Source organism: Triturus cristatus, chromosome 4_1 (genome assembly GCF_964204655.1).
Source record: "Triturus cristatus chromosome 4_1, aTriCri1.1, whole genome shotgun sequence".
NCBI lineage: Eukaryota > Metazoa > Chordata > Amphibia > Caudata > Salamandridae > Triturus > Triturus cristatus.
The window spans coordinates 912,244,149-912,270,251 of NC_140585.1; the positions used below are offsets into that span (position 1 = coordinate 912,244,149).

General features: G+C 45.6%; 1 protein-coding gene across 3 annotated transcripts in view; it reads left to right on the top strand.

Annotated features, from left to right (window-relative positions):
- TNPO3 (transportin 3) overlaps nt 1-26,103 on the top strand; it is a 1,119,313-nt gene that overhangs the window by 200,486 nt on the left and 892,724 nt on the right. For all 3 annotated transcript variants that reach the window (XM_085653697.1, XM_085653695.1, XM_085653696.1), the window contains exon 4: nt 13,659-13,815. In XM_085653697.1, coding sequence (XP_085509823.1) covers nt 13,659-13,815 — 157 coding nt within the window. The remainder of the gene's footprint in view (nt 1-13,658; nt 13,816-26,103) is intronic.

Genomic DNA, 26,103 nt, shown 5'->3' on the forward strand with positions numbered 1-26,103 from the left:
GTTTTCTATCTGGAATCTGAGGAAGGAAGGTTCAGGGTGCCCCTAAATACTAGATTTAGGGGCGTTACAGGTAGGTGAAGGCCAGGGACCAATGGGTCCTTGTCCTGGGGTGGGTACACCCCCCTATCCTGCCTCTCTCCTGTGGGAGGGGGGCAGTAGCCTAATCCTGATAGGGTAGGGCCTCCCATCTTCAAGATGGCGAGAGCCCGGAGATGTGCTTCACCTCGCCTCCCCCACCTGAGGGGTGGGGTGGGCAGGCTGGCACATCCCCTGTCCTTGTATGGGGTTTCCGGCCAAGCTTCCCGCCAGAGTGGGGGGTTGCAGTGGCCTAGGGAAACTCCAAATGGCGGCCTGCCTTTGAAGCTTCCCTTTGCTCATCCTGGGGGAGGAGATTTCTCACCTCACCCAGGATGTGCATTGTTGCAGGCCCGGGAGAGATGGGGCTCTCCCACCCAGGGGTCCAGCAACGTGTCTGCTGTGTGGCAGCCTGGGCAGCCTCAGAGCAGACGTGGATTGTAAGTTAGCTGTAAGGGGGCATCTCTAAGATGCCCTCTGGGGTGCTTAGTACATTAAATCCTACACTGGCATCAGTGTGGGTTCAATGTGCTGAGAAGTTTGATACCAAACTTCCCAGGCTTTAGTGTTGCCACTATGGTGCTGTGGAGCTCGTGTTTGACAAGCTCTCAGCACCATGTACTCTTAAATGACAGCACTGCACTTACAGTGCCCAGGAATAGACCCGGGTACTGTAGGGGCACAGGGCTCCTGCTCCTGTGCCCACACCATAGGCGTAATGCACCCAGCTAGAGGGGTGGCTGACATATGCCTTGGCAGTGTAGGTGATGGGCATGGTACACAGTGATGTGTGCCATGTCGACTCTTTGTTTTGTCCTGCACCCAGACACTCAGCCTGCAAGGGCAGTGTGTGTGTAAGGGTACAGGGACTCTGAGGGTGGCACATTGAGTGCTGCAGCCCTTAGAGGCCTTCCCTGGCCACAGGGCCCTGGGTACCTAGGTACCATTTACTAGGGTCTGACATGTGGCTAGGGTTTGCCAATTTGGAGTTTGTGTGGTTTAAGGAAGGAACATAGGCCCTGGGCACCTGATTGGCAGGAACCCAGGGTACACTCAATCGAAGTACATTCAGCAATTTAGCAAAAAGTGGGGGCATACCATGCAAGAAAGATGGCACTTTCTCACATAAAGCAGCTGCTGCGGCTTTACTTCGTGATGTACCTATTTCGGAATTGTGTAAGGCTGCCACTTGGAAGTCAGTCCATGTATTTACTGAGCACTACAGCCTAGACACTGATGCTAGGGCTGATGCTCAGGCTGGGCAGGCTTCGCTGAGCAATTTATTTGCACAATAGTGGGTGTGTTTCTTCCACCGCTGGGGTTGTTTTTTGGGATGGGCTTGCCTTTCTATTCACATGATTGACTATACACAGAGATCCCCTACTACAGAAGGAGTAGTTTCTTACCTGTAACTCCAGTTCTGTAGTAGGGGTATCTCTGTGATAGTCATAAGCAACCCACCCTCCTCCCCGGTGGATGAAACAGTGATATCCTGAATGCAACAGGCCTTACTTTATACGCCTTCAAAAAGAACTGAAAGAAGCTGGCCTTTGGCTGTGCATCATGGGATACCGAGGGTCTCTGGAAGGATTCTTAAAGGCATGGTATCCATTTAGACATAATGGCAGCCTATGGTGCTTGTTTGTCCAACCCTTCATCTCTATCATTAAAAAGGGATTTTTGTGAAGGGGAGTTTCTCTGTGTGAAACTTAGTAAAATAGTAAAATTTAACTGTTACCTGGCTATTCTTTTCTATTCAGGATGAAGTAATGGCCAGAGTAGCCTAGTGTTTTCAGGCTGCATTATTGTCTTTTCTTATCTCTTAAGTTTCTTAAGTGTCTATGCAGGACTGCAGAAGAAGACCACTTAAGAGACTATATCTATTGAAGTGCTCTGGGGTCCACGCACATGGGCGGGACTATTCACATGATTATGACTATCACAGAGATACCCCTACTACAGAACTGGAGTTACAGGTAAGAAACTACTCCTTACCCCAGTATTGGAACTTTCATAGATTCTCATGCTTTGTATCATTCCCCGTCGCCGGAATGGGAGCCTCGGTAAATAAAAAATATATCATAACCATAGAAAAAAAGAGAAAATAGGCTTAGGCCTCATCTCATTTTGTAGTATATCACCCTCTTTGTGTAAAAGAGCCCAAACTTTTGCCAGGACCAATCAGCACAGCCTCACCCTTTGGAACCTTCCTGAGAGAGCTCAGAACCTCTGATTTTTCTACCGCACGTTGTGCTAGGGAGTCTCCACTGAGCTCTGCTCAGTTTTTCACAAGTTAGAAATCTACATTTTACCATCTATAGTGACATTATGTCAGAAAAGGAAAAGAAAGCCTTATTCAGACCCTGTGCTTCTTGTGGAAAGAAGAGACTTTTCATTGAGGATAAGCATGAGAACTGTATTTACTGCTTATACCCGGAACACAAGGCCACAGACTGCAAGATTTGTCGGACCTTATCTACCAAGATTTTGCGGGACAGAGAAGGTCGGTTGCTGACATGGCTGCAAAAGCTGAAGACCAGGAAGGAGGTTCTCTCTTCAGATGAGGAGGATTTGATTTCTGGCACCTCCTCCAGGAGATCAAAGAAGAGGGGTAGGTCATCTCCCTCCATCTCTGCGGAACCCCCTGTCAAAGCCCCTCACGGGATTTCTGAAAGGTCTGAGGAGGCTGGTCCCATGAAATCTCCTCACGGAAGTGAAAAGGAGAGGCAGGGACAGGCTGCTGGTGTGGACACAGCCTCTAGGGACAAAAAGGAGGTTTCCATATCTTCTCCTCCGTCCCAAAAGGAAAAGCCTGCGAAGAAACACTCTGCAGGAACTCCACAGATGGTTCCGGTGAAGAAACAGCGTCCGTCGACGCTGACTAAAGCAGGTACGTCGACGACGATCTCCATAGTAAAGACTGTTTCCTTGGTATCGTCGACGGTCGACTGGACCGTCGACAATGTCTGCTTCATCGTCTACGACAGCTTCATTCTCGTCTTCGACGGCGGTGTCGACGACGAAGACCACGACGACTATGACGGCGACGTCGTCTATGCTGATGTCGACGAGACCATCGACGGTTGTCCCGTCGACGATGAAGAAAGCTCCGTCGACGAGCTTGCCGTCGACGAAGAAGAAGGCTCCGTCGACGATCCTACCGTCGACGACGATTCAGGCATCGTTGACGACCTCATTGTCGACGACGATTCACACTCCGTCGACGAAGACTACCGTGCCGATTTCAGCGTCGATTTCGTCGACGCTTGGGATTCCTTCGACGACGACTCGGTCGACGGCGAAAAATTCAGGATTTTCAATAGAGGTTGAAAATTACACCGGACATTACTTCACCTAGGCGGGTTACGCCTTTACCACCATCTATGCTTCTAGATGAGTCGGAGGACGAGGATGAGGGTGAGCAGTATGGGGATGCCTACAGTCCTTCAGATCTGCATGTAAAGCAGCAAGAGACTGATACTGAGGAGTATTATGGCCAAGAGGAGCAGGAGGAGCAACAATATGTTCAACAGGAAGTACATCCTCGCTCTTTGAGGCAGGACATGATAGCTTTACCAGTTGCTCTGGTTACGGACTTGCAGATGATGTTGCAGGACTACAGAGCTCGTTTTCCATCACACCCTGACGTTCCACCAGTGCACCCATCTACATCGGTGGTTCCGCGAGGGACGGCAGTGGACTTGCCACCTCTTCCTAAAGACATACCCCGTACCTCACCAATGGTGGTACCAGTAGTGGTTCCTCAGACTTCGTATCAGGAACCTGCCAATGAGGATACACAAGATGTGGATACGGATGACGACGATGAGGGGCACGTGGTCCCACTAACCGATCCAGGGGATCCGGATGTGGATCCTGATGACACTGGAATGCAAGATCCGGATGCTGCAGGCCGGGAGATGAACGTGTCGCCTCCGGCAGATATTGGGGGGGTTCCATAATCTTATGGAGCGTGCATCCAAGAGGTTTGGTCTGCCTCTTACAGTGGAACAGTCGGACTGTTTTCTGTATGACTTTAAGGCGCAGTATAAAAAGTCGGTCAGATCAATTCCCATCATTCAGCATGTCTGGGATGAGGGAATTAAGATTATGCAGAACCCAGCTACGGTCATCCCGGTTCTTCCCCGGCTGGAGAAGAAATACAAGGCCCCTGAGGGCAGTCCTGCATGTCTTCTAGGACAACCAAAGCCTGACTCTGTAATCTCTCAGGCCGCACAAAGCAAGTCCAAGAATCCGTCAACACCTTTAACTACGCCTCCGGATAAGGATGGCAGGCGGCTGGACAATGTAGGGAAGAGATTTTCCACCATGGCCAGTTTGTTGGTTCGAGCGGCAAATTCATTAGTTATTCTAGGCAGGTACGACCGCCAGATGTGGTGCGACATGGAGCCGTTTATGGACCTACTGCCAGATTCGAGTCAGGAGGAGGCCAGGCAGGTTCTCATGGACGGAGAGAGATGTTCTTCTGAAGTCATTGACTGTGCTATGGACCTAGCCTCTACTGCTTTCAGGGCTTTGGCAGGGTCAGCGGTCTTGCGCCGTCAAGGCTGGTTCCGTCAGGAGGTCCAAAATAAGATCCTGGACCTTCCCTTTGACGGAGAAATGCTTTTTGGTAAGCATGTCGATGAGGCCCTGCAAAGCATAAAGAAGGATACGGACACAGCAAAGTCCTTAGGATCCTTAAATTATCGCAAGGTTCCATTCAGAGGTGCACGTGGACGAGGGTTCTCTAGTTATAGAGGAAACCAACGTCAGTATTCAACACAGTCAGGACAGTCATATAAGAATCAGTACTCAAACCAACGCCAAGGTCAATCGGCGTCTTTCTCTCGTCAGTCCCAGAGAGGACGTCAGAATCGTCAGGGACGAGACAATGCCAAGAGGCAATAGCGGCCTCCTGGCTCTGACTACTGTTCCTCCCCTACCAAGGACACCGGTTGGGGGCAGGATCTCCTATTGTCTGGACAGCTGGGTCCTTATAACATCGGACCGGTGGGTTTTGAATATTGTTCAGAGTGGCCATACGTTGGAATTCCAAGATCTTCCTCCAACGAGAGCTCCGGACGCCCGTCCCTCAAAACATCTCCGACTGTTACATCTCGAAGCCCACCAACTATTCATCAAGGGGGCGATAGAACCAGTACCTTTTTCGCAGAGGGGCAAGGGTTTCTATTCCAGGTTCTTCCTGGTTCGGAAGACGGAAGATACGTGGCGTCCTATACCAGACCTAAGGGAGCTCAACACCTATCTCATCAAGCTCTCCTTTAGGATGGTCACTCTCCAGGATATTCTCAGTCTACTGAATCCGGGCGATTTTTTGGCGTCCCTGGATTTAGAGGATGCGTACTTCCACGTTCCAATCCACCCAGCTCACAGGCAATATCTACGCTTCACAGTAGGTAAGAGCCATTTCCAGTTCAAGGTGCTTCTGTTTGGCCTTCGGTCTGCACCTCGGATATTCACGAAGATGTTGGCACCAGTCGCGGCTTTTCTCAGAAAGCAATCCTTAGAAGTGTTCCCATACTTGGACGACTGGCTCGTCAAGGCTCCATCGCTCAAGGCAACTTCTCAAGCCGTGTCAACTTGCATTCAATTGTTCGCCCACTTGGGTCTTCAGCTCAACAGATCCAAGTCGGTGCTGATACCTTCCAAGTCCCAAAGGTTCCTTGGAGCTATTCTGGACACGACATTATGCACCGCTCGTCCGTCGGAGGAGCGTCAACGCAAGCTGATCACCTCCGCTCGTCAAGTGCTGCAGAGGAAAAATGTGTCGGTTCGCCGGTACAGGTCCTTGCTCGGATCGATATCATCCTGCATACCATTAATACCGCATTGCAGGCTTCATATGCGTCCTCTGCAGGAGGAGTTAGACAAACAATGGCGCCAGGCAGAAGGGTCGTTCAACGACAAGGTGTGGGTAACACCAGCTATGCGCAAGGCCTGTGAGTGGTGGCTGGTAAAGGAGAACATCGCAGTAGGATTAACATTCCGGACCCCTCCTTCTCCTATGGTGGTGACCACAGATGCCTCCTTAGAAGGCTGGGGAGCGGTACTCCAGGAGCTTCAAATCAGCGGTCACTGGAGTCCAGCGCAGAGCCTACACCACATCAACCTCTTGGAGCTGATGGCTATTCGCTTAGCCTTGCTGGCGTTCCTTCCCAGACTTCAGAATCGTGCAGTGCTGGTCCGGACAGACAACACGACGGCCATGCACTATATCAACAAGCAAGGGGGAACAAGATCGCGGACTCTGTCCAAGGAAGCTCAGACGATCTGGGATTTTGCGATTTATCACAAGATCACCCTACAAGCCGAGCACCTAGCAGGGTGCCTCAACATCACGGCGGATGCTCTGAGTCGTCAGACGGAAGTGACTCACGAGTGGGAATTAGACCAAGCCACGCTGGAAGGAGTGTTCGAGAGATGGGGTACTCCGACCATAGACCTCTTTGCGTCCCTGGAGAACGCCAAATGTCAGTTATACGCAAGCAAGGTTCCCCATCGAGGATCGCTGGGGAATGCCCTTTCGATTGCTTGGTTCGGCGCATTTTGCTACGCTTTTCCTCCCATTCCTCTCATTCCTCGAGTTCTCAGGAAGGTCAGGGCGGAACTGTGCAATATGATTCTCATTGCTACAGCGTGGGCCTGGCAGTTCTGGTTCACGGAACTCCTGCTTCTCTCCCAGGATCACCCAATTCGCTTGCCGCTGATTCCATCTCTGTCGCGGGATCAGGGACAGGTGCTCCATCTGGATCCGAAGTCACTACACTTGACAGCGTGGCTCCTGAATACAGAGAATTCCGTCATCTGAATCTCTCCAGGGAGTGCAGGGATGTTTTGGCGCCAAGCACTAATAAGACATACAGGACAAAATGGAAGAGATTTTGTCTGTGGTGCCAGAGGAATAAACTCCATCCTTATAAATCCCTGCCACATCAGGTTTTGCCTTACATCCTGTCACTGGCTAAATCAGGTTTGGCGCACTCTTCTGTCAAGGTACATCTGGCTGACATATCCCGTTTTCGACGGAAGACATCGGGGCCATCTCTATGGTCCACAAGGATTGTTAAACAGTTCCTTAAAGGGTTGTTTCAGATGTATCCTCCGGTCCGGGCACCTCCACCGATCTGGCAGCTCAACCTAGTACTGGCTCAGCTCATGAAAGCTCCCTTTGAGCCGATTCACAGGGCGGACTTGAAGTTCCTATCTTGGAAGCTAGCCCTCCTCTTAGCATTGACTTCGGCTAGGAGGGTTAGTGAACTCCAGGCTCTGTCCATAGTGGAGCCTTTTCTGCAGTTCAAAAAGGATGTGCTAATTTTGAGAACCAACCCAAAATTCATCCCGAAGGTGCCTTTGGATTTTCATATGAATGAACCCTTGATTTTGAATTCCTTTTTTTCCAGGTCCTTCGACCCAGGCGGAAGAACATTGCATTCTTTGGATGTCCAGAGATGTCTGAAATTCTATCTCGAGCGCACACGTTCTTTCAGGAAGTCTACACAGCTATTTATTGCCTACAGTGCACCACGGAAGGGGTTGCCTCTCGCTAAGAGTGGCATTTCCCGCTGGATCTCTAGTGCAATTCAATTCTGTCATCAGGCTGCGGGCAAACCTTTGGACAGAAGGGCCCGTGCTCATTCTACACGAGCGATGGCATCTTCAGTGGCTCTTTTTGCTGGAGTTGCTATCAAGGACATTTGCAGGGCAGCAACGTGGAGCAGTGTACACACCTTCACGAAACACTACTGTCTGGAGTCGGTGGGACGAGATGACGCTGCTGTTGGTCAAGCAGTCCTCAGGAATCTTTTTCATTGAGAGGTGAGCTTTCCCTACAATCCCTCCATCCTGGTAAGCACATTTGGTTCAGTAATGTTGTTTTCTCTTGGTTACCATGTACTAGTTGTAACTGTAAACTGAGATGGTTATGTAAGGCCAGGTGTCTACCAAAATGTGCATTTGTGATTTACTGCTAGCTATTCTGATACAAAGCATGAGAATCTATGAAAGTTCCAATACTGGGGTAAGAAAACAAGTTACTTACCTGTAACTTTGGTTCCCCAGTATTGGTAACTTTAATAGATTCTCACCCACCTCCCCTGGGAAAGCTCTGCCGGTTTACTGAGGTAGTGGCTGTTTGCACAACGGCTACAAAAATCTGAGGTTCTGAGCTCTCTCAGGAAGGTTCCAAAGGGTGAGGGTGTGCTGATTGGTCCTGGAAAAGTTTGGGCTCTTTTACACAAAGAGGGTGATATACTACAAAATGAGATGAGGCCTAAGCCTATTTTCTCTTTTGTTTCTATGGTTATGATATATTTTTTATTTACCGAGGCTCCCATTCCGGCGACGGGGAATGATACAAAGCATGAGAATCTATGAAAGTTACCAATACTGGGGAACCAAAGTTACAGGTAAGTAACTTGTTTTCTTCCTTATAATATTAATTTCACCAATTAAGATCTTCTTGGAAATCGTTATGGCGTACAGAAAATATTATATTCAGACATACTGTCAGGAATACAGGTCGGAGTATCCCAGGGCAATCAAGGTGTATTGGACATCTACTTTAACAACGGGTGTCTTTCACCTTTGGTAACTTGGGACCCTGTACTGTGGAGATCCTAAACTAGAACCCAGTATCCTTTCCTAGCACTTGACTTGAAGAATAGCGAGGTAGAGAAGTCCAAGGCTTACTCAGAATAGGCCAGTTGGCCAGAGACTCTGAACTCTGCAAAATAACCAACAGTTAAACAAATCTCTGTCCATCCAGTGCTGTTTCTTATTTTAAAAAAAGGTAAAAGTACCTAATTATACACTATAATAAACATATTTTAAATATATACAGTGTGACAGGTGAAAATCCCCAGGGTGACACATTTTGAAGGGCCAAGCAGCAAAGAGAAGAGCGGGATAGTAAAAATTCCCACCAAACAGGTAGCCCTCTAAATGTACCCTATAACCCCTGTGAGCCTTTTTTTTTTTTTGCACCTTTAGATTGGATGACCAATTGTCTGTTGCTCCACCAAAGCAATGTTTAACCTATCTTTCTTTACTGTCCTGGTAGGTAAATGATTTGATATGTGCTCAATGGTAAGGTATGTTTAAGATAACTTAGAGAGGTCCTTAAGAAATATATGTTAGGGTTACGCCAGGGTGAGAGTGATGTGTTGGCAGTGTTTTGCAAGCTATATACTTTTTCTGTCGCCCTATTAGTTGGAGGACATCGGAGTGGGGAAGGGTGGAGTTGGACTTGCATATTCTGTTGGAGATACACAAATTGTAAATGTGTGATTAAAAGTATGAGGTCTAAGGATTATTGGATCAGGTTCTGCGAAGGACTGATTACATGGCACATCTAGGCATTGTCTGTTCTGAACAGTGATAGCAAGCACAGTCCTAGCATTTTACCTACCACTGTAAATGTATTACAGATGGCATAACATTTGGAAAAGCAGTGATAATGCCAACCTTTAAAATGCTCAGATTGCCTCAAGCTTTTTCATGCTCTCAAATCCCAATTATCTCCAGTCAAATAAGCCCTTTTCAGGTAATGGCACAAAACCTATCCAGACGGATACCGTGAATATACAAGGGCAAAACATAAAGTGCTTGATGTCTGCTGAGAAAACCAATCAAGATTTATTTGGCATAGTCCATGCTGCACTCCTGTCTTCAACCCTTCCATTCAAACCCAATCCTTTCTTTAAATCAGAGAGACCAATGTCAATCCTTCTTTTGAAGGAGCTTTTATTTTCTTGTCCACCTGCAATTTCGCCTCTGACATTATAATTGCTGTTTTGGAATTATATTTATAGATGTATTGTTACTTATTTACCTCTTTCCCAATCTGTTCTCTGAAATATTTGACCTGTGAGCATTTGAAGAAGCAGCTTGTATATTTAAGACAAGTTTCTCCCTAATTGTGTGCATCTTGGTGGCAGGGTTGAGCACAGGACCGACTTCTGGGCATACTATTTCCACTTGAAGTGAAACCAGTTTTGGATTGTTTATGTTCTGGTTCAGGATGGTCCTGGCCTGGCAGTTCAGGCTGAACTGATCTTATTGGAGCTGGGCCAAGACTAATTTTCATATGACTGGGTGTAAACTTAGGTGGCAAGGTGGGCAAAATAACGAGGGGGTGGAATGTTACCCAGAGCAATTGCCATTGGTTAGACAAATTGCAAGCATTCCTCCCATCATGTTGTGTATTAAAGGTCAAAATATCCACACAATTTATAGCAAAAATTCCCTTAGGACCCAAAATGAGAAACACTACCTTTAGATTCACTTTCACGCCTTTGACATGCATTGAATTTAAAATAGACTTATGTTATAGGAGTGAATCCTCATTTAATTGTGTATTCCTCACACACTGCTTTTTGGGAAGGGCTTGCTTTTGCCTGTCTCAACAATCTGGATGTTGCCAGACAATAATATATTACCAGAAGAGTTGATTTGGCTCCTCCCCCATGTTGTGAGCTAGGAGTACGTTTTGATGGGACATGTGTGTGCTCCCACTAAAAATAAAAAAAGTTTGCCCTTAACCTGCTGCCTGAGCTTGATTTTTCTGGGGCGCAATCTTGACTTTCCAGTGCTAATAGTGTCTTAGATAACTAGATGATTTATGTTGTTATTTTTTCCTGGCAGCAACACCGATCAGAGGACGAGTCATTACCCTACATGGATTTGCTTTCACACAAATATTCATTCTCATGCTATTTACTTTAAATACTTTACATTACCATACAACTTTGCTTTAAAGCAAGACCTATTGGTCTTTCCAGTGCTGTTTTTTTTGGCTTGAAGTCGGTCTGAAGACACTCCTGTGTGAACACACTTCTCCGATAAACTTGCCATTCATACTGTTTGTCCTAGATGTCTTTGGGGTCAGACGTTTTTAACATATCCAGTAGCAGTGTGAACATATCCAGTAGCAGTATGCTTTTTGCTTTTGAGTCATAGTTCAGCTAAATTCCTCAGTGGTGAGAGATTAGTTATGAGCTGCAACTTTCTTAAGCATCCTTCGAATTGCGACCCTCATAAGATCTAATTTTTGGATGACATAACCCTGGGCCTAAGCCCACCATTTGCAAGTTTTTCAATTAAGGGGTAGTTGCTTTAATTTTTTTTTAAATCCTGTAAGATCACCATATATATTACCTAGTTATTGAGTATGGATATGCTCCTATCAGCACTTGTTTAATTCTTTCCCCTGGCAGTGTTTAGGCACTAGTGTTCTCAACAGGTTGAAGGATTTCCGCTCTAGTCCTGGCTGAGTGACTGCTCGCCAGCTGCCAACACTAGACATGCTTCTGGACCCCTGGGTCGAGAGCCTGCCGCTCTTGGGGTCCTGAAACAATGCACTTCCTGGGATGAGTTGCCAAGCCTCCTCCCCCAGGATGGGCATGGTCCACGAAGGGGAAGCTTCAAAGGATTGCTGCCTTTGTGAGCTACCCCAGCCATCTGCTGCTCCTAGAAACTGTCCCACACTGGTTCTGACCCAGCCAACCAAAGTGAGGCCTATCTCCCCCCCCCCCCCCCCCCCTCCCCTCAACTGGACGGTGGCATAATAGGGTGTACCCACCCCAAGGAAAGGACCCATTGGTTCCGACCTGTACCAACTGTAACGCTCCTAAATCTAGTATTTAGGGCCAACCCCGACCTTGCCTCCTCAGACAAGGAGAAGAAAAGGACCGAAGAAGAAGCTGTGCTGAACTAAGATGATGCCGCCCACCGATTTGGCCCAAGCCCTGCCGGCCTGTCCCCGCCTCAAACCTGCTCCAGCGAAATCTGGGTGTGTTCTGCAGCCCCCAAGATCCCTGAGGACCTGCCCTGCCTTCCCAAACAAAGACTTCGTCTCCAGTGAGCACCGGATTTGCTCACCAACAGACTCTGCGAATCTGACCTGAGATCTGGTGATCTGACCTGCCTCGAATCTTCAATAGATGCCTGCAGCCCCTCCCTGTAAAATCCCCCCCCCCCCGACTGCGTCAGGAGCCGGTAAAAAAAACCCAACGCCTAAAGGCACCCCTGCACCCGACGTCCCACGGCCTTGAGTAGCCCAACTGTCGGTGTACCAGCATTCCAACTTACCTCTCCAACTGGTGGTCGCCTCCAGAAGATCTCCTTCCTCTAACCTGTAGTGTATGTTGCATCCGGTGTATCCCCATTGAAACCAACAAACCCCCCTGGCGCCAAACCAGCACCCTGCACCCGGCCGCCCCTGTGCCGCTGTGGGTGCACCTTGTGTGCTAAACCGGATCCCCCTTTGTGCTGAGCCTAACACCATGAACTTTGCTTCTGCAACCTTGTGGCCTGCTCGTAGGCAGCCACCAACTGGAGGCCCCCTCTCCCCATTGGATAACATTGAGTCTCAGCACTCTGCACCCGGCTGCCCTAGTGCTGCTGAGGACACTTTGAGAGTGCATCCTCTGCGCTGGGGGAACCCCGGTTCTAACCTCAGAAAACCAAATCCCACAAGCAAGTACTTGCCTGTAAACTAATAACTCCATTTCCTCCCATAGGATTGCATTAATTGCTTTTCTTTTAAAATTGTGTGGCGTTGGTTTGTATGGAACTCTAAGAAACTGCAAATATACAAAAACTGATTTACCTACCTTTCTCTAGGAAATGTCCCAGTGTGATATCTAGGTATATCACACCGAGTAGAAAAATTAATCTATAAAGTAATCTGCAAAGTAATAAAAAGTAATACAACAGTAATTTCAGCTGTATTCCAAGTATTTACAAACCTGTGACAGTAATTTTCATTCAGCTTACTTGTATTCAACCTGCCTTGAAAAGTGCCATTTACACTTACCTATGCCAGGCTTGCTTAGTTCTAGGAAATAAATATAACGAAATAATAATTTCATACAAGCAAATTGGTCTGAGTTCAGCCTTTGAGCGTGTGACATTTCTTGCCTGAGTGTGGGCAATAAATGCTTAGCACTACCCTGTGATAAAGCCTTACTGCTCGCCCACACTACCATAAATAGAGTGCAAGGTATTATCTACTTTTACCTCTGCCTACCTTTGTGGTTCCACTGGACTCTGTGCACATTGTACCTTACTTTGGTATAGTAGCTACAGAGCCTGCTTCCTACAGCTGGTAAAAGCTGGTATTTGGGAAAGCGGCCGGCTTATGAGGTAGTTCAGAGTTAAACTCTTACTTGGCATAGTACCTCATGTACTGATAACCTGTAGTCCCCGTTCTCCTTCGATAAATATTCAAAAGATACATTGTCAAAACTAAGTGAGATTTATTATGCATACCCATCTGGTTATTGCTTTTGCCATTGCATATCTAGCATAATTTGTTTACTAGGGGCTTTGTTTGAAAACCAAAAATCACTGTTGGGAGCATCTGCTAATCTTTCAAATTAAAAAAATAATTTTACATATTGTATGCTAGCACTTCTGCAATGATGCTGTAATTTTGAATACTGTTTCGTCAACCTTTTTTTATGACGATAAAATAGAAGGGAACAAACTTGCAATATAGTTTTATGCTGTTTGTAATGTAGTTTGTGACGTCCTATGAAATTCTCTTTGCACCCCATCAGATACAGTAATGATGAGACCTCCCTTCCGTTCCTTCTGGAAATCCTCACAGTCCTACCTGAGGAGGTGCATAGCAGATCCTTGCGCATTGGTGCCAACAGGCGGACTGAGATCATTGAAGACCTGGCCTTCTCTTCGAGCACTGTAGTGTCTCTTCTTGTGAGTTGTTCTGCTCCTTTTACTTCGATGTTCAACTTTTGATTTTCAAGTTTTTACTCATGTATGGTGCTTGAAAGGTTGTTAGGTGCGGAATGTGGTAGGCGTTCTCTTAACTGTGTGGACATGGATAATATGATGCAGTGCATAAGGAAGTGCTGTAAACAAGAGAGCAACTACATAGAACTTGTGTGTGTGAAACGCAATATTTAAGTTGTTCTCAAGGTGTAAATTAATAAAAGATCAAAAATCTGAATAGTGTTAACATTTGTTATACATCATTCGAAAAATGTTAAATGAACTTTAAGTATTTGCTCTAACATGTATCATGTTTATTTACATAATTACATTAATATACGTTAATTGAGTTAGTTTAAATATGACATTGTTTTAGTAACAGTTGCATAAGCATGTGGTGACATTAATCTACAGTAGGAAACGCAACAACACAAGTCGAGGGTGTAGGAGTGATTTAAAAGAAAGGACGACATTTATAATATAAATGCAGACTCATTTTGCCTGTGTGCTGTGAAAGGAGCGCTCTAAGACTCCATCCCAGGCTTTCCCAAAATGTTTTTTATTTAATATAACAAAATAGCATTGTACTGCATGCAAGGTTTTCATTTGAGGTCAGAAACATTATAATAGCCTACCCCGTATGAGGGACTGCAGAACGTTCTTCAATAACTATGTGTAAAATGATATGCGTTTTTAAATAAAGACCTAATAAATAGGCGCTGAAACAGTTTACATTTCTCCATTTTCAAATGTTAACCAATTCAAAATGAGGGCATTATGGTGAAACCAGAAATCAAGCCCTTCAGGAATTATGCTCTTCAAGTGCAAAATGTGACCGAAATGAGAGGATTCCTCAAGCTAGGCAGCAGCAATTGAATTCTGCAGAAAATTAATCCTGTTCTATAACTTCTATGAATAATTATCCAGAAAACGCCATTGTTTCATGTTTTCAGTGGCCGTAGCTATATTTCTTTATATATTGAAGTGTTCTGGTTCCTACACAAGATACTAATTGTTATTTTTATTAAGATTCCTACACCGCAAAAATGGGATTGCAAGTAAGTAACTTTTCCTAAACATTAGTTATTGTTATTAATATGCAGTTTAAAGTATGGGATTTGGAGGTGGTGTGGTGTTATGCTGCCTGAGAGTATTGTCTTTTGAAGTTGTAGGAGGTGTGCTGTTGGTTATGATGTTACCGTACCGGGCGGAAAGTTTCTTTGGGGGTTTTATTTCCCTTCAGTATGCAAAGACATTCTTTTGGGTGTGTGTGGGGTTGGTGGAGATTTTTTGGCAAATAGTCTTGTGTGATACTCAGGGAGATGCAAGGTTATGAAGAGTGGTGTAGAGTTGCCTTCTTATGTGTATGTTGAATGAGGAAGGTGCATGTGTTATGGGTGAAGACCGCCCGCGGAGGCTCCCGCATCTGTATGTTAAGCAGTCCACCCCCATCTCCCATTTTGTGTTAGCACGTGAGTTAAACCCCCCCCCCCCCCCCCCCCCAGCAAGAGGGATATTCTACATCGGAGAGAGAACAGAGGATGCTCTGAGACCGCAGTAATCTGCTGTGTTTTATAGGGATTGTGCACTTCCATTTTGCCTAGGAGAGTGAGCAAAGTTTTATACAATCAGTATTGTTGGAGGACAAAGTTTGTTAGGCCCTTACCTGCACAAGTCCAAAGTGTGGATTAAGCCTGCATGTCTCCTAGGAGATTCTGAATAGAGGAGTAGCTCCCAAGCCCCACCCCCAGGCCAGCAAACATTGGCCTGATGATTGGCTCCCCAGCAACCCTGAGCCCTCGTCTCACACCTGCCCAGGCCACTTAAGGGTTTGCTGGGTGAACCCCAAAACATTCACCTCTATTTTGTGAGTTACAGTTTACCTGTGCCCCTGATTGCAGTGAAGCAAAGTCCAGGAGGTGGTAAGGAGGAAGACTAGTTCTGTCTCTTTCCTAAAATGTAAAAAAGCAAATTTTTTCCTGCCTGTGATTGCATATTTGTTTTATTTTTTAACTCTTTGCCTGTGGTTGTTTAAAAATTGTAGTTTTAACCTGCCCATGATTGCATAATTTATCGTTTGTTTTGTGTTTAAACTTGTGGTTTTTACTTGCCCGTGAATGCTTCCATTAAACCTGTTGAATTGTGGGATTTGCAGTCCCTCTCATTCCCTGTGACTATCAGTTTTTCCCTCCAAATTTCTCCCTTGCTCTGTGCGAAGACCTGTATGTTAAGCAGTCCACTCCCAGCTCCCATTTTGTGTTGTCAACTGTGACTTTAACGCCTTAAAGAATTCAGAAGGGAACCCATTGGCCCCGTAGTTTTACCTGACTGTAGTTGTCCAAGAGCCTCTCAGATTTCCTCCGTGGTGACATCACACTAAAGAACCTATCTTTCTGCAGAGGTCAGAGCACAGGTTGGGAGGTCTTTAATAAAACCCGCCAGGTTGGGCTTGTCTGGTGTGGAGGCGCCAGCATACATATGCGTAATACGAAGTGAAGCAGCCAGCTATGCTCTGCGCACTTCGGACTCAGCAACTGATATCAGTTATTAATGCAATGGGTACCCCCTCCCCCTTATTAATGATGGTTCTTGCTGCCTCTCCTTCCCTTTAATGAGACACTTAATGACACCGTCATGAACACTTGAGCTAAACATTGTTCTTTCCTTTTGGTCAACAGACGTGGCACATCGCCACAGGCCAGTGCAAGGCGACCAACCAACAGTCTCTGCCCAAACGTTTTCCATACTACCCCTCCAGATACGGAGTCTGTTGGAGGCATTTGGGTAGAGAATATTCTCCTCTTCCAGCCTTGTCCTCCGATCAGCCAAAGCCAGTTGTTTGCTGGGATGTTGCTCACAGTAGCTGAAACTTCATCAGCAGTCCAAGATGAATTCCAGGCAAATTTAGCACCGATCATTTAGGATGGCCAGCATTCTGCTTAATAAGTCATACGCTCTGGACTAGGCTGGATCGTGCTTGTCCACGATACCCTCTCACTGGTTCCCAGAAATGTCAATTTTGTGGGGGGGGGGTTTAGGCAGGGGTCAGCCTCCTATATTCGTAGGGTACCCCTATTTCTATCAGGCTTTCAAGCTTGAGATTTAAAAAGTATTTAGACCCCATTTTGCCCTACCGTCTTATTTGGTCTTTTTACATTACACATGGCACAACCAGTCGCTATTGGGGCACATGGCAGCGCAGCGGTTACAGCATACTTAAATCAACACACAGTCCCCAATGTGGAGGCTGACATTATTTTCGTAGTTAAAGCGAATCCAGCGTACGGTTTTGAGGTATTTTTTTTCTTGGGTTACATGTACCTTGGTGGATGCGAATGATAACCTGTTTCACGCTTACACAGTCGCTGCTCCCCCAGCAACGTATCGTCCTTGTGCATTACTTGAAGTTCCATTGACATTCTGGATGCATACTATTTGGTTTAATGGCGCCCTTCCACACCCTTTATCGTTTGTTCGAATGGGCCCCTTGTCTGTCGATGGGGCTACATGGCCTGTTTTGGCTGGTTTTACACCACATCCAAATTATCTCAATGTTACTATCGTGGAGCTACATCTTTTATATGCACAGTTGGTTCATTTTCATGCACGAGTCATACAGTTTGTCTCGTGCACTTCAGGCAGCTCCGGCTGGAGCTGCTCCTCCGGCCCCGGGTCAGGGTTGAAGCCTTGTGATTGATCCCGTCATGATTAACTTCGTGATTGGCAAACATCCCCAGAATTGTGACGACTTGCTATTTTGGCTCGCACAAAAACATAAGCAGCTTGAGGCTGTTTTTCCACATGCATCTCCTGTTGAGAAACACAGGATCCTTACAATGAGTATGCCGAGTGGTCTGAATCCTCCTTTAGCTGACTGTTCCACGTGGGGGACGGTGTTTGCTTCAGTGTATAAACTGTACCTTGGCACCCCCTTCATGAGCGTTCTCCCAAACGTTCTGAAGAAGGTACAGGATGAACACAGGGCTGGTCCAGCCCTGGATTTGGGGATGAAATTAGTGGGAATGTTCCCTATTGTCTCCGATATGAATCTGGCCAACATTAAAGGTGAAGAGGTTTGCTTGCAGGGACACCGCATGGTGGCGGACGTGGTTATGGAGCGACAGTTATAGATGATTGCGCATGTGTATTCATCATTGGGACGCAATAGTTTAGGGGTCCGACCTTTTACTTGGGCACAGAGTAAACCCCTTCCTGAAAGTAAGGGCCGTCCAGTCTTTCCTAAAGAGACTTGGAATAAAAATGTGTGGCACCAACAGAAGCCTAGTTCTCGTGCAGGTTCACCTCCACCTGACGCTTCTGAACGTAGATTTGATTTGCGGGACCACTATAAAATTAAGACACCAGAGAGGCTTCAGGTTCCTGATCCTCGTTCCTTTCAGAAATCATCGGATCAACAATTCGGCGGAGGAAAGTGACAAGATCGCAGACCAGGAGAGTCCACGCAGTCAAGACGTGACCCGCAGCGCCAGTTTGAGGTAAAAGTTAAGCAGGAGGAATCACCCTAATATCATGCCCCATTTCAGAAGAAGAAAGTTGCTGCTTTAACTGCAAAGCATGGCTCAGATGGTGAGAACCCTCCTCCTCAACAGGAGTTGGGCGGTAACCCTCCTCGACAGCGCGGCAGTGGTTACCATAGTGCGACACTCCACCAGCGCCTGGAGGCAAAAGCAACAGACACTTTTATTACCGTTGAAACAGCTGACACTCGTGTTGCTCCTTCTGATCGGCTTTATGAAGTAAACATCCAAATTGAAGGTGATATTAAACGCACTGTTAAGGAAGTCTTTTGGGACAATCTCACATCTTATACTACTTTGTTGGTGGAGGTTGATTGGCCTCCTCCTTTGTCCTTGCTTCCTCTAGAGGGGAGGATGTTATTCTCCCTTGTTTTTCACTATATGTGCCTGAAGAGACTAAAATTGCTTATGCTCTGGAGTTGGCACTGGCCCTGGCTCATGCATTATACCGAAATCTGGTGGGACGGGATTCTCCGGTGCATGTAATTCCTTTGCGCTCAACGCCACAGACCCAACTGTGATATCCAATTAAACGTGACACTAAAGCGTCCATGCGTGACATTTTGACTCATTTGGAATATCAAGGTGTGATTGAACCATGTTTCATCAATGAAGAATCCTCTTTTTCCGTATAGTTTTGGACTAGACATTTTAATAGTCACATCGTACCTTTGCGGTACAGAACACACATAGCTGTGCGTTAATAAACAACATTGTCCGAAAGAAATATAAAACTACTTTAGATATTGCCAATGGATTTTTCAGTTACACTTTGGCTCCTGAAAGCCGTGACTTAACTGCATTCAGCGCTCTAGGCAATCAGTCAATATGCTAGATTGCTTATGAGGTATAAGAATTGCCCAGGTGTGTTTCCGGCACGCATTGTCTATTTTACATGTTATTGATCCCGATGCCTTTTCGTACGTTGATGACATTGACTTGACTTCTGATTAAATGAATCTGCTCCTGTCGTTTTCCTTGGTAATGAACTTAATAACGAAGGTAGAGGGTTAGCACCCCGTTTTTTGGAGAAATGTGCTCAATTGCAACTTCCATCTACCTTTAAAAAATTGCAATCTTTGTAGGGTTTTTAAAATTTTGGCAGGACTTGCATTAGTGACTATGCCCAGCGTATCAAACTGCTATATGCGTTTACACAACCTTCCTTTTCATCTTTCAGTTGTCTTCCGGAACATACCGCAGGACTTAGGTCTTTGCAGTCTGATCTGCTTGTGACTCAGTTCTTGTTAACAAGGGACAACACAACAAATCTGGTCATACAGATTGTACCAGAAGCGCTAGGATTCACCTACGTGACTTTTAATGAAGGGGACACAGTTCCAATTGCTTATAAATTGCATTTGTATACTCAAGCGGAGATGTGTTTTTCTTCCACAGAAAAGATTTTAACGGCTATTCAGGTGGCAATTCTGAAAGAACGCTCTCTGGCTTAGAGAAAACGCATATTCATGGTTTTGCCAGGGCCTGCTTTAGGAGCTGTCACGAAGGCTAGTTTACCCAATTCTAAATCCTTGCATCCACGTTGGATACAATGGGCAAGTTCTTTGATGTTGGCTTATGTCAACTTCATCTTTGATCCTTCTTTGCACACACAGGAGTGTTTATAATATGAACACGTTCATCCTCCTCCCTTATCATTACTTCCTCTTTATCAGTACAAATGTATAATTTACACTGATGGGACTGCACAGCCTGCCATTAGTTCTAAGTATGCTTATTCAGCGACCTGCGCAATTGTGGCAGGCACGATTGTAGAAGGTGATTTCAAATCTTCTTTGGTGCACACCCCAATCCCTTGGGGATTGTACGGCACAATTGGCCGAATTACGGGCTTTGCTTTTAGCTCTTGAATTTGCTGATCCTGAGGTCCCTACACTTGTGGTGTGCGATTCATTTACTGTGTACAGTCCTTCAATGACAACTTGTTCATCGGAACACAATGTTTTCATGATTCTAAGGGTAGTGCAATTAAGCATAAAATGCTTTGTGGCCACTAGCCGCTCTTAAGGAACATTTGCCGTTCACACACATTATTCATACATTGGGCCATCAACGTGGGAACACAGTGTCCCCAAGGGTTCCCTTCTCTTTACTCCTACCATTTAAAATCAGATCAAATCCCATTTGTGACTATACTGTTGGTTGGGGATCGGCTGATTCCCAACGTGAACAGTAGACTTTCTTTGATCGTTGCTGCACATGAAGGTGTGGCTTCTGCCTATACGGACGTGACAGCAACTATTTCGCTTTTACAGCAATGTTTTTGGTGGTGTGGCTTATACCAGCAAAAACCTAAATGTGCTTTCCTGTGACATTTATCAACAGATTAAACCTACAGTTCCGCGTTCATCATATACTCCACTTTACATTTCTAATCAACTGTTTGGTTGTATTTATCCTTTAACATCTGACAATGCTTTTAAATACATCTTGGTTGCGGTGGGTTTGTGCACTAGATTATTTTGGGTGTGGCCGCTACGCAGTGCTGAAGCTCAAATGGTTATAAAAGATTTGCGTGTCTTTGTAGGGGTATTTGCCTGTGGCACCTTCAGACCAAGATCTGAAGGTCTCGCTTTTCCCTCTAAGGCTTACCGGAATGTTATGAAGTCTCTGGGGGTTGCAGGTGCAATTCTCATCTCCATATCAGCCTTAAGGCAATTCTGTTGTGGAGCGGATGAACTGTGACTTAAAGCAATCTTTGACAGCCAGGTTATTAGGTACTTACTTGTACCTAATCTCCCAAGAAGCTCTGTGGGTGGGTGGACCCCATACAAAATGCTCTTTGGCATTGAAATGTTTGTGCCAGACCTTGATGGTCAAGACGTTGTGGCAGCTGCTGCAACGTTTGACGTAGATAAACATTGTGCTATGTATCAGGATCTACAGAAGACTTTTGACACACTGGCGAAAGAAGATTTGCCCTCACCTACGGATACAGCGGTTACTGACTGGCTTTCTAAAGTTGGGGATCTGGTCCGAGAGAAGGTGGAGAACAAGAAAGAGTTTGGTCCATCGTACTGTACACCGGTCCCAGTCCTTGGTTTGAAGGGCACTCGTACAGTGATTTTACCTCCGTTACCTGTCCTCAAGGAGTATAGATACATTTCAGACGAACATGTCAAGCTACATCATATGGCCGATACTAAATAGTATGCCTGCAAGCATTCCTCTTCGGGATGTTTCACTTCATCCAATAACTTCTGTTCCCCCGACAACTCCCCAACAAATGGAAGGTGAGATGGAAGTCTTCAATTGATTTCTTGCAGGTTTTACCTTCTACATCTACAAATGTGGAAACTGAATATGCTTCCTCACCAGTCGAAATTATAGCTGACATTCCTGAAAGTACAATACATTCCTCTTCCACTGACGAGCAGCCACCGTTGTGTCCGCTAGGTTCCAGTGGTTACTATTTGGACGAAAACTTTTCTTCAGATACATCTTCATTGTCTTTATCTGTCACACAGCCCCCTACACAGATTTTCATCTCCTGGTTAAAAAGAACTTACCTGCTCCCACCATGGGCATATATGTGGGTTGTGCTGACGATGGTGTTCCTCTTCATGTGGATTGTCTTTGTAGCTGTTCTTTTTTTCCTGTTGATTAATGGCCATTATTTGCCTGAACGCTATGCTGTAAACTTGGTTAATTGAGCTCTGCCCCCTCACACTTTGTCTCATAAAATGAACAGATCAAACCCTAGTTAATATTTCAGCATTACCAATTGTTGATATTATTGTTTGCAATAATGTAGCATTCGATGTCTGTGGTCCCACAGACGTTGCAAATTCCCTGCATATTCTGCTTTTCTTTAGGTAATGTTTTGCCTGGAATACACTCCGATGACTGGGATGTCAGCATGGTTTACTCACTGTTTTCTAATTTGAAATATATACTGCTTTTGATACTGAATATCTGTATTTAAATTCTGCAAATTATGCTGATTTATTCGGTTATCAGCATTATGGCCATTATTTTTTACACAAAATGAAATGCAGAGACCCCATTTTAATTATATACAGTGGGAACATCCCCGACACCATCACAGAGGAGCTCGATGACTCAAAGTAAATTTGTTTGTTTTATTGGCTACAATCTATCTGATCTAGTATCCTATTTTTACAAATTAAATATGCCTATCCGCACCAAATTCATGCTGACCCATACTAAATTGGTCTATTCCTCTCTCTTCATATGAGATTTGTCCCTTAAAGGTTATGATTACTGGAGACACAGTTGATTTAAAATCTGTTTGGGGTACCAAAGATTGGCAAGTGTGTGGCACTGAATCTCTGCTTTGTGCTTGTCTGATTCAGTCTCAACTGCTATTTTTGAATCAGAGAGTTCAGCAAACTACATGTTTTGGGTTGGCCACTTCTAAATATTTAAATATTCCCTACATTCCGTCTTTGGCTGCCTATAACACATGGCAGACACATACCAACTACATGATAAACAATTGGCTGTTCTATTTCAAAATGGTACTTTTAACTATACTATTAACCCTTTGGATTGGTTACTGTGGCCCACAAGCACCAATGCTTGTTAGTTACACTTTACTAATGTCACAAAGGGGTTTACGCAAAGTACACTGATCCTCCTTTTACACATTCCCATACTGTTACTACGTTTTCTATGGGTAAAATGTCAACAATGGCTGGAAAATTTCCCACTGTCATGTGTTAAACATCTTTCCCTTTTGTCAGGTGACCTCAATCTTGATGATTTCCTTTTAGGTCCCAAATCCCCTTGCATTAAACATTTTGTTTATGCAGCATATAATGAATTTTGGAAACTGTCCCAAATAGAAGCATCTGTACACCTACAAATAATCGGCTGTTTTCTGTTATGCAATTTGGTTGGCAGTTACAAAGGCTTAAAAGTGGGAAGGTAACGTAGGTTTATCGGACTGTATCCACACTATTTTTCCATTTAATCTAACAGATAAACTTATGTCAATGAAAGACGCAACATACACCATGTTACACATTGATAAACGAGAACAGATAGTTTTCTGTGGCAGAAACTGGATCATCTGTGTGGCTAAAACATGGGTTAATTTCCTTGCCCATCTCACTTTTCCAGTTTACGGCTTGTATGAAACATCCTGTAGGTAAATATGTAACCCTTGGGAGATACTATAACCATGAATTATGGTCCTTGCCTTTTGCGTTCCCTTGTCAATGAGCGGATAAGGAAGCCTTTCTACAGGGGAGGATTGTGATTCTACAGTAGGACACTCCCTTGTTTGTTAACAAGTACAACTTTTCGGTGCCTGCAATGTTTCGGCCCGAAATTTGGCTTTTTTTTTTTTTTTTAAAAGCACACCAGTCCCAGCTAATATTTAAACACTGAGTCTGTTTTCTAACGGCATTTATCTTATCCTAAATAACCACAACTGCTGCGGCATACGGCAGGCATCCCGTATGTAACAGTTTCACAACGTTTTACATGTTGCTGCAGTGTTCTCCTTCCACCCCCACATGGGATGGTGGTTGGTTCACTGTGGCCTTCCATTCCAACTTTGAAAACAGATTTCAACGAGCTAAGCAGATTCGCAGCGCTATTGTTTCAACAAGAAGTGGCTCTCACATCAGCTCATGAGACCTTCGAATTGCAGGTGGCGAGAACATCAAGTGAGAGTCAGTCATTGCTGAAAACGAATCTCCCCCCACATTTTGGAGAATTAATTCACCAAATATTTAATGCATCTGATACAGAGGGCCTGGCCCACTTTTTTAAACTTGCGGGATCGGGCCTTGTCGCCTCTTTTGAGACTATTTTTTTGAGTAATCCCGGCTTTTATCTATTCTAATTTTTCCATCGACTTCAGAGGGTTTCCCCTGCTGCTCTTTTTAGCTTGCGGCGTTCTTGTACTTCTACTGCTGCTCCATTATGGCTGCTTGACCTGTGGTACGGCCAAACCGGGTCCAGTTGCAGCTGTACTGTGATCGGATGCCACAGCTTTTTGGTTTGATGCCATTCGAAGCTCTTAACATCAACTATTGGCTGACCTTCCGTTATGCCTACTTCATCTGCGTGCAACCTATGTTCTGCTGGCTCCGGTGCCCTTTTCGATGGGTCCTAGATGTCTGCCTTTCCAATACGTCACACGCTGCTCGGGATTATGAACTGTTGACTGGTCCGTTGATGGCCCAGGACTGTTACGTGGGTGTGTATCTTGTGAGCGATCCTTCACTTGGACCATTGGCAGGCTTGAGTACCTGTGCTTGTGTACATTGCCTCTTGGATCGGAGTTTCATCGACGTTAACACAGGTTGCCCTGATATGCTCGTCCTCTGGATATAAGGAGCATGTCTGTTCATGCAAGTTTCTCAATTGGATGTCATACCTTTTTAATGATGGTTCATACAGCCTCTTGGAGCTTATGGCATTCCACTGTCCCATGAAATTTATGGCTCCGAAGATGCGCTGTAGATAGGTTCTAAGGCATAACATGGAGACTTTTTGTTCTTTTCTTCTCCATTTTTTTTTATAGTCCACCTGGCTTCTACATTACACTTGAACCGCTACTTGCAACTCTGCCTCTGCTTATCTTTAAGTCCTGTTTTAGCCCAGAGCTACCGACCTGACCAAGGGGAGGGTGTCACATGGCCCATGGGTACATTGTTGTTTTCTCTAAGTTAGCATGAGCACTCTGCAGACTGTACGTTGCTTTGCGCACGTTACTACATGACTTTATTTTTGCAAATGCCTTATTTGTAATTTTTACTTGATAACCGACTGATGTCTTCACTCTCTACAGGTTCCAGGGATTTAGTCTGAACCTTGTGAGCAAGGTTGATAAATAGTGCCCCTTGTTGTTCTGTTCTGGTCAGGCCCTAGCACCTAGACAAAACCTACAAATGCAGCTGTTTGGGACAACGTACTTGGGTCTTATTGGAACATACGAATGGGTGGGGAATACTTGGAGAGGGACCTTTCCAGGGAGAAGAGCGAGACAGCACCTATGATGTAGATCTATTATCTATAGTGTAAGGTATGGAACAAGACCACTGACTCATTGTCAGTGAAATTGCTCTCCCACCCTTGCAGCTTCACCATTAAGTGGGGCCTCCCCCGAGCCACTGCACTCTTGAGTGTTGGTGTTCGAGGCCCTCCTCCACCCGTAGGTTTACCTGCGCCTCATCCCTGGTGGTCCAGTGGGCCTCTGTCTCCTTTCTCTTGCTCCGCTTTCTGCTTCGTTGCCACTCGTTTTTACCCTCTTTTTACTCTCTCCTGCTTTGCTGCGCTTTTTTGCTTTTTTCCACTTGTATTTCCTTTCATTTCCTTTTATTCCTCCTTATTCTCCTCATTCCTTCTTTCCTGTTTCAGCCCATTTTCCCTGCCGCTGCTGCCCCCGCGGCTCCCCCCCCCCCCCGCACGACCAGTGCGATAGGCCCAATCCAGCTCCCCTCCCAGCTGTCCAGCCATCCCCGACCCCTACTTAATGGCGGCTGCGACCAGCGCCAGGAACCGTGGACCCCCGTGCCGCCAACAATACGACTCCGCGACACTCCTCGCACTCAACCCAGGCCGCAACAACTGCAACCTAGCATCACCAGCCGACACCCACGGACCCTTCAGCTGTCACCGCTGCCGGCACACCTACAGCACAGCCAGGAACACAGACCCAGCTCAACTCGACCTCAAGTACACTCCCGAGCCGAAGACCCTGCAATGCATCCTCCTCAATGTCTGATCAATCCACAAA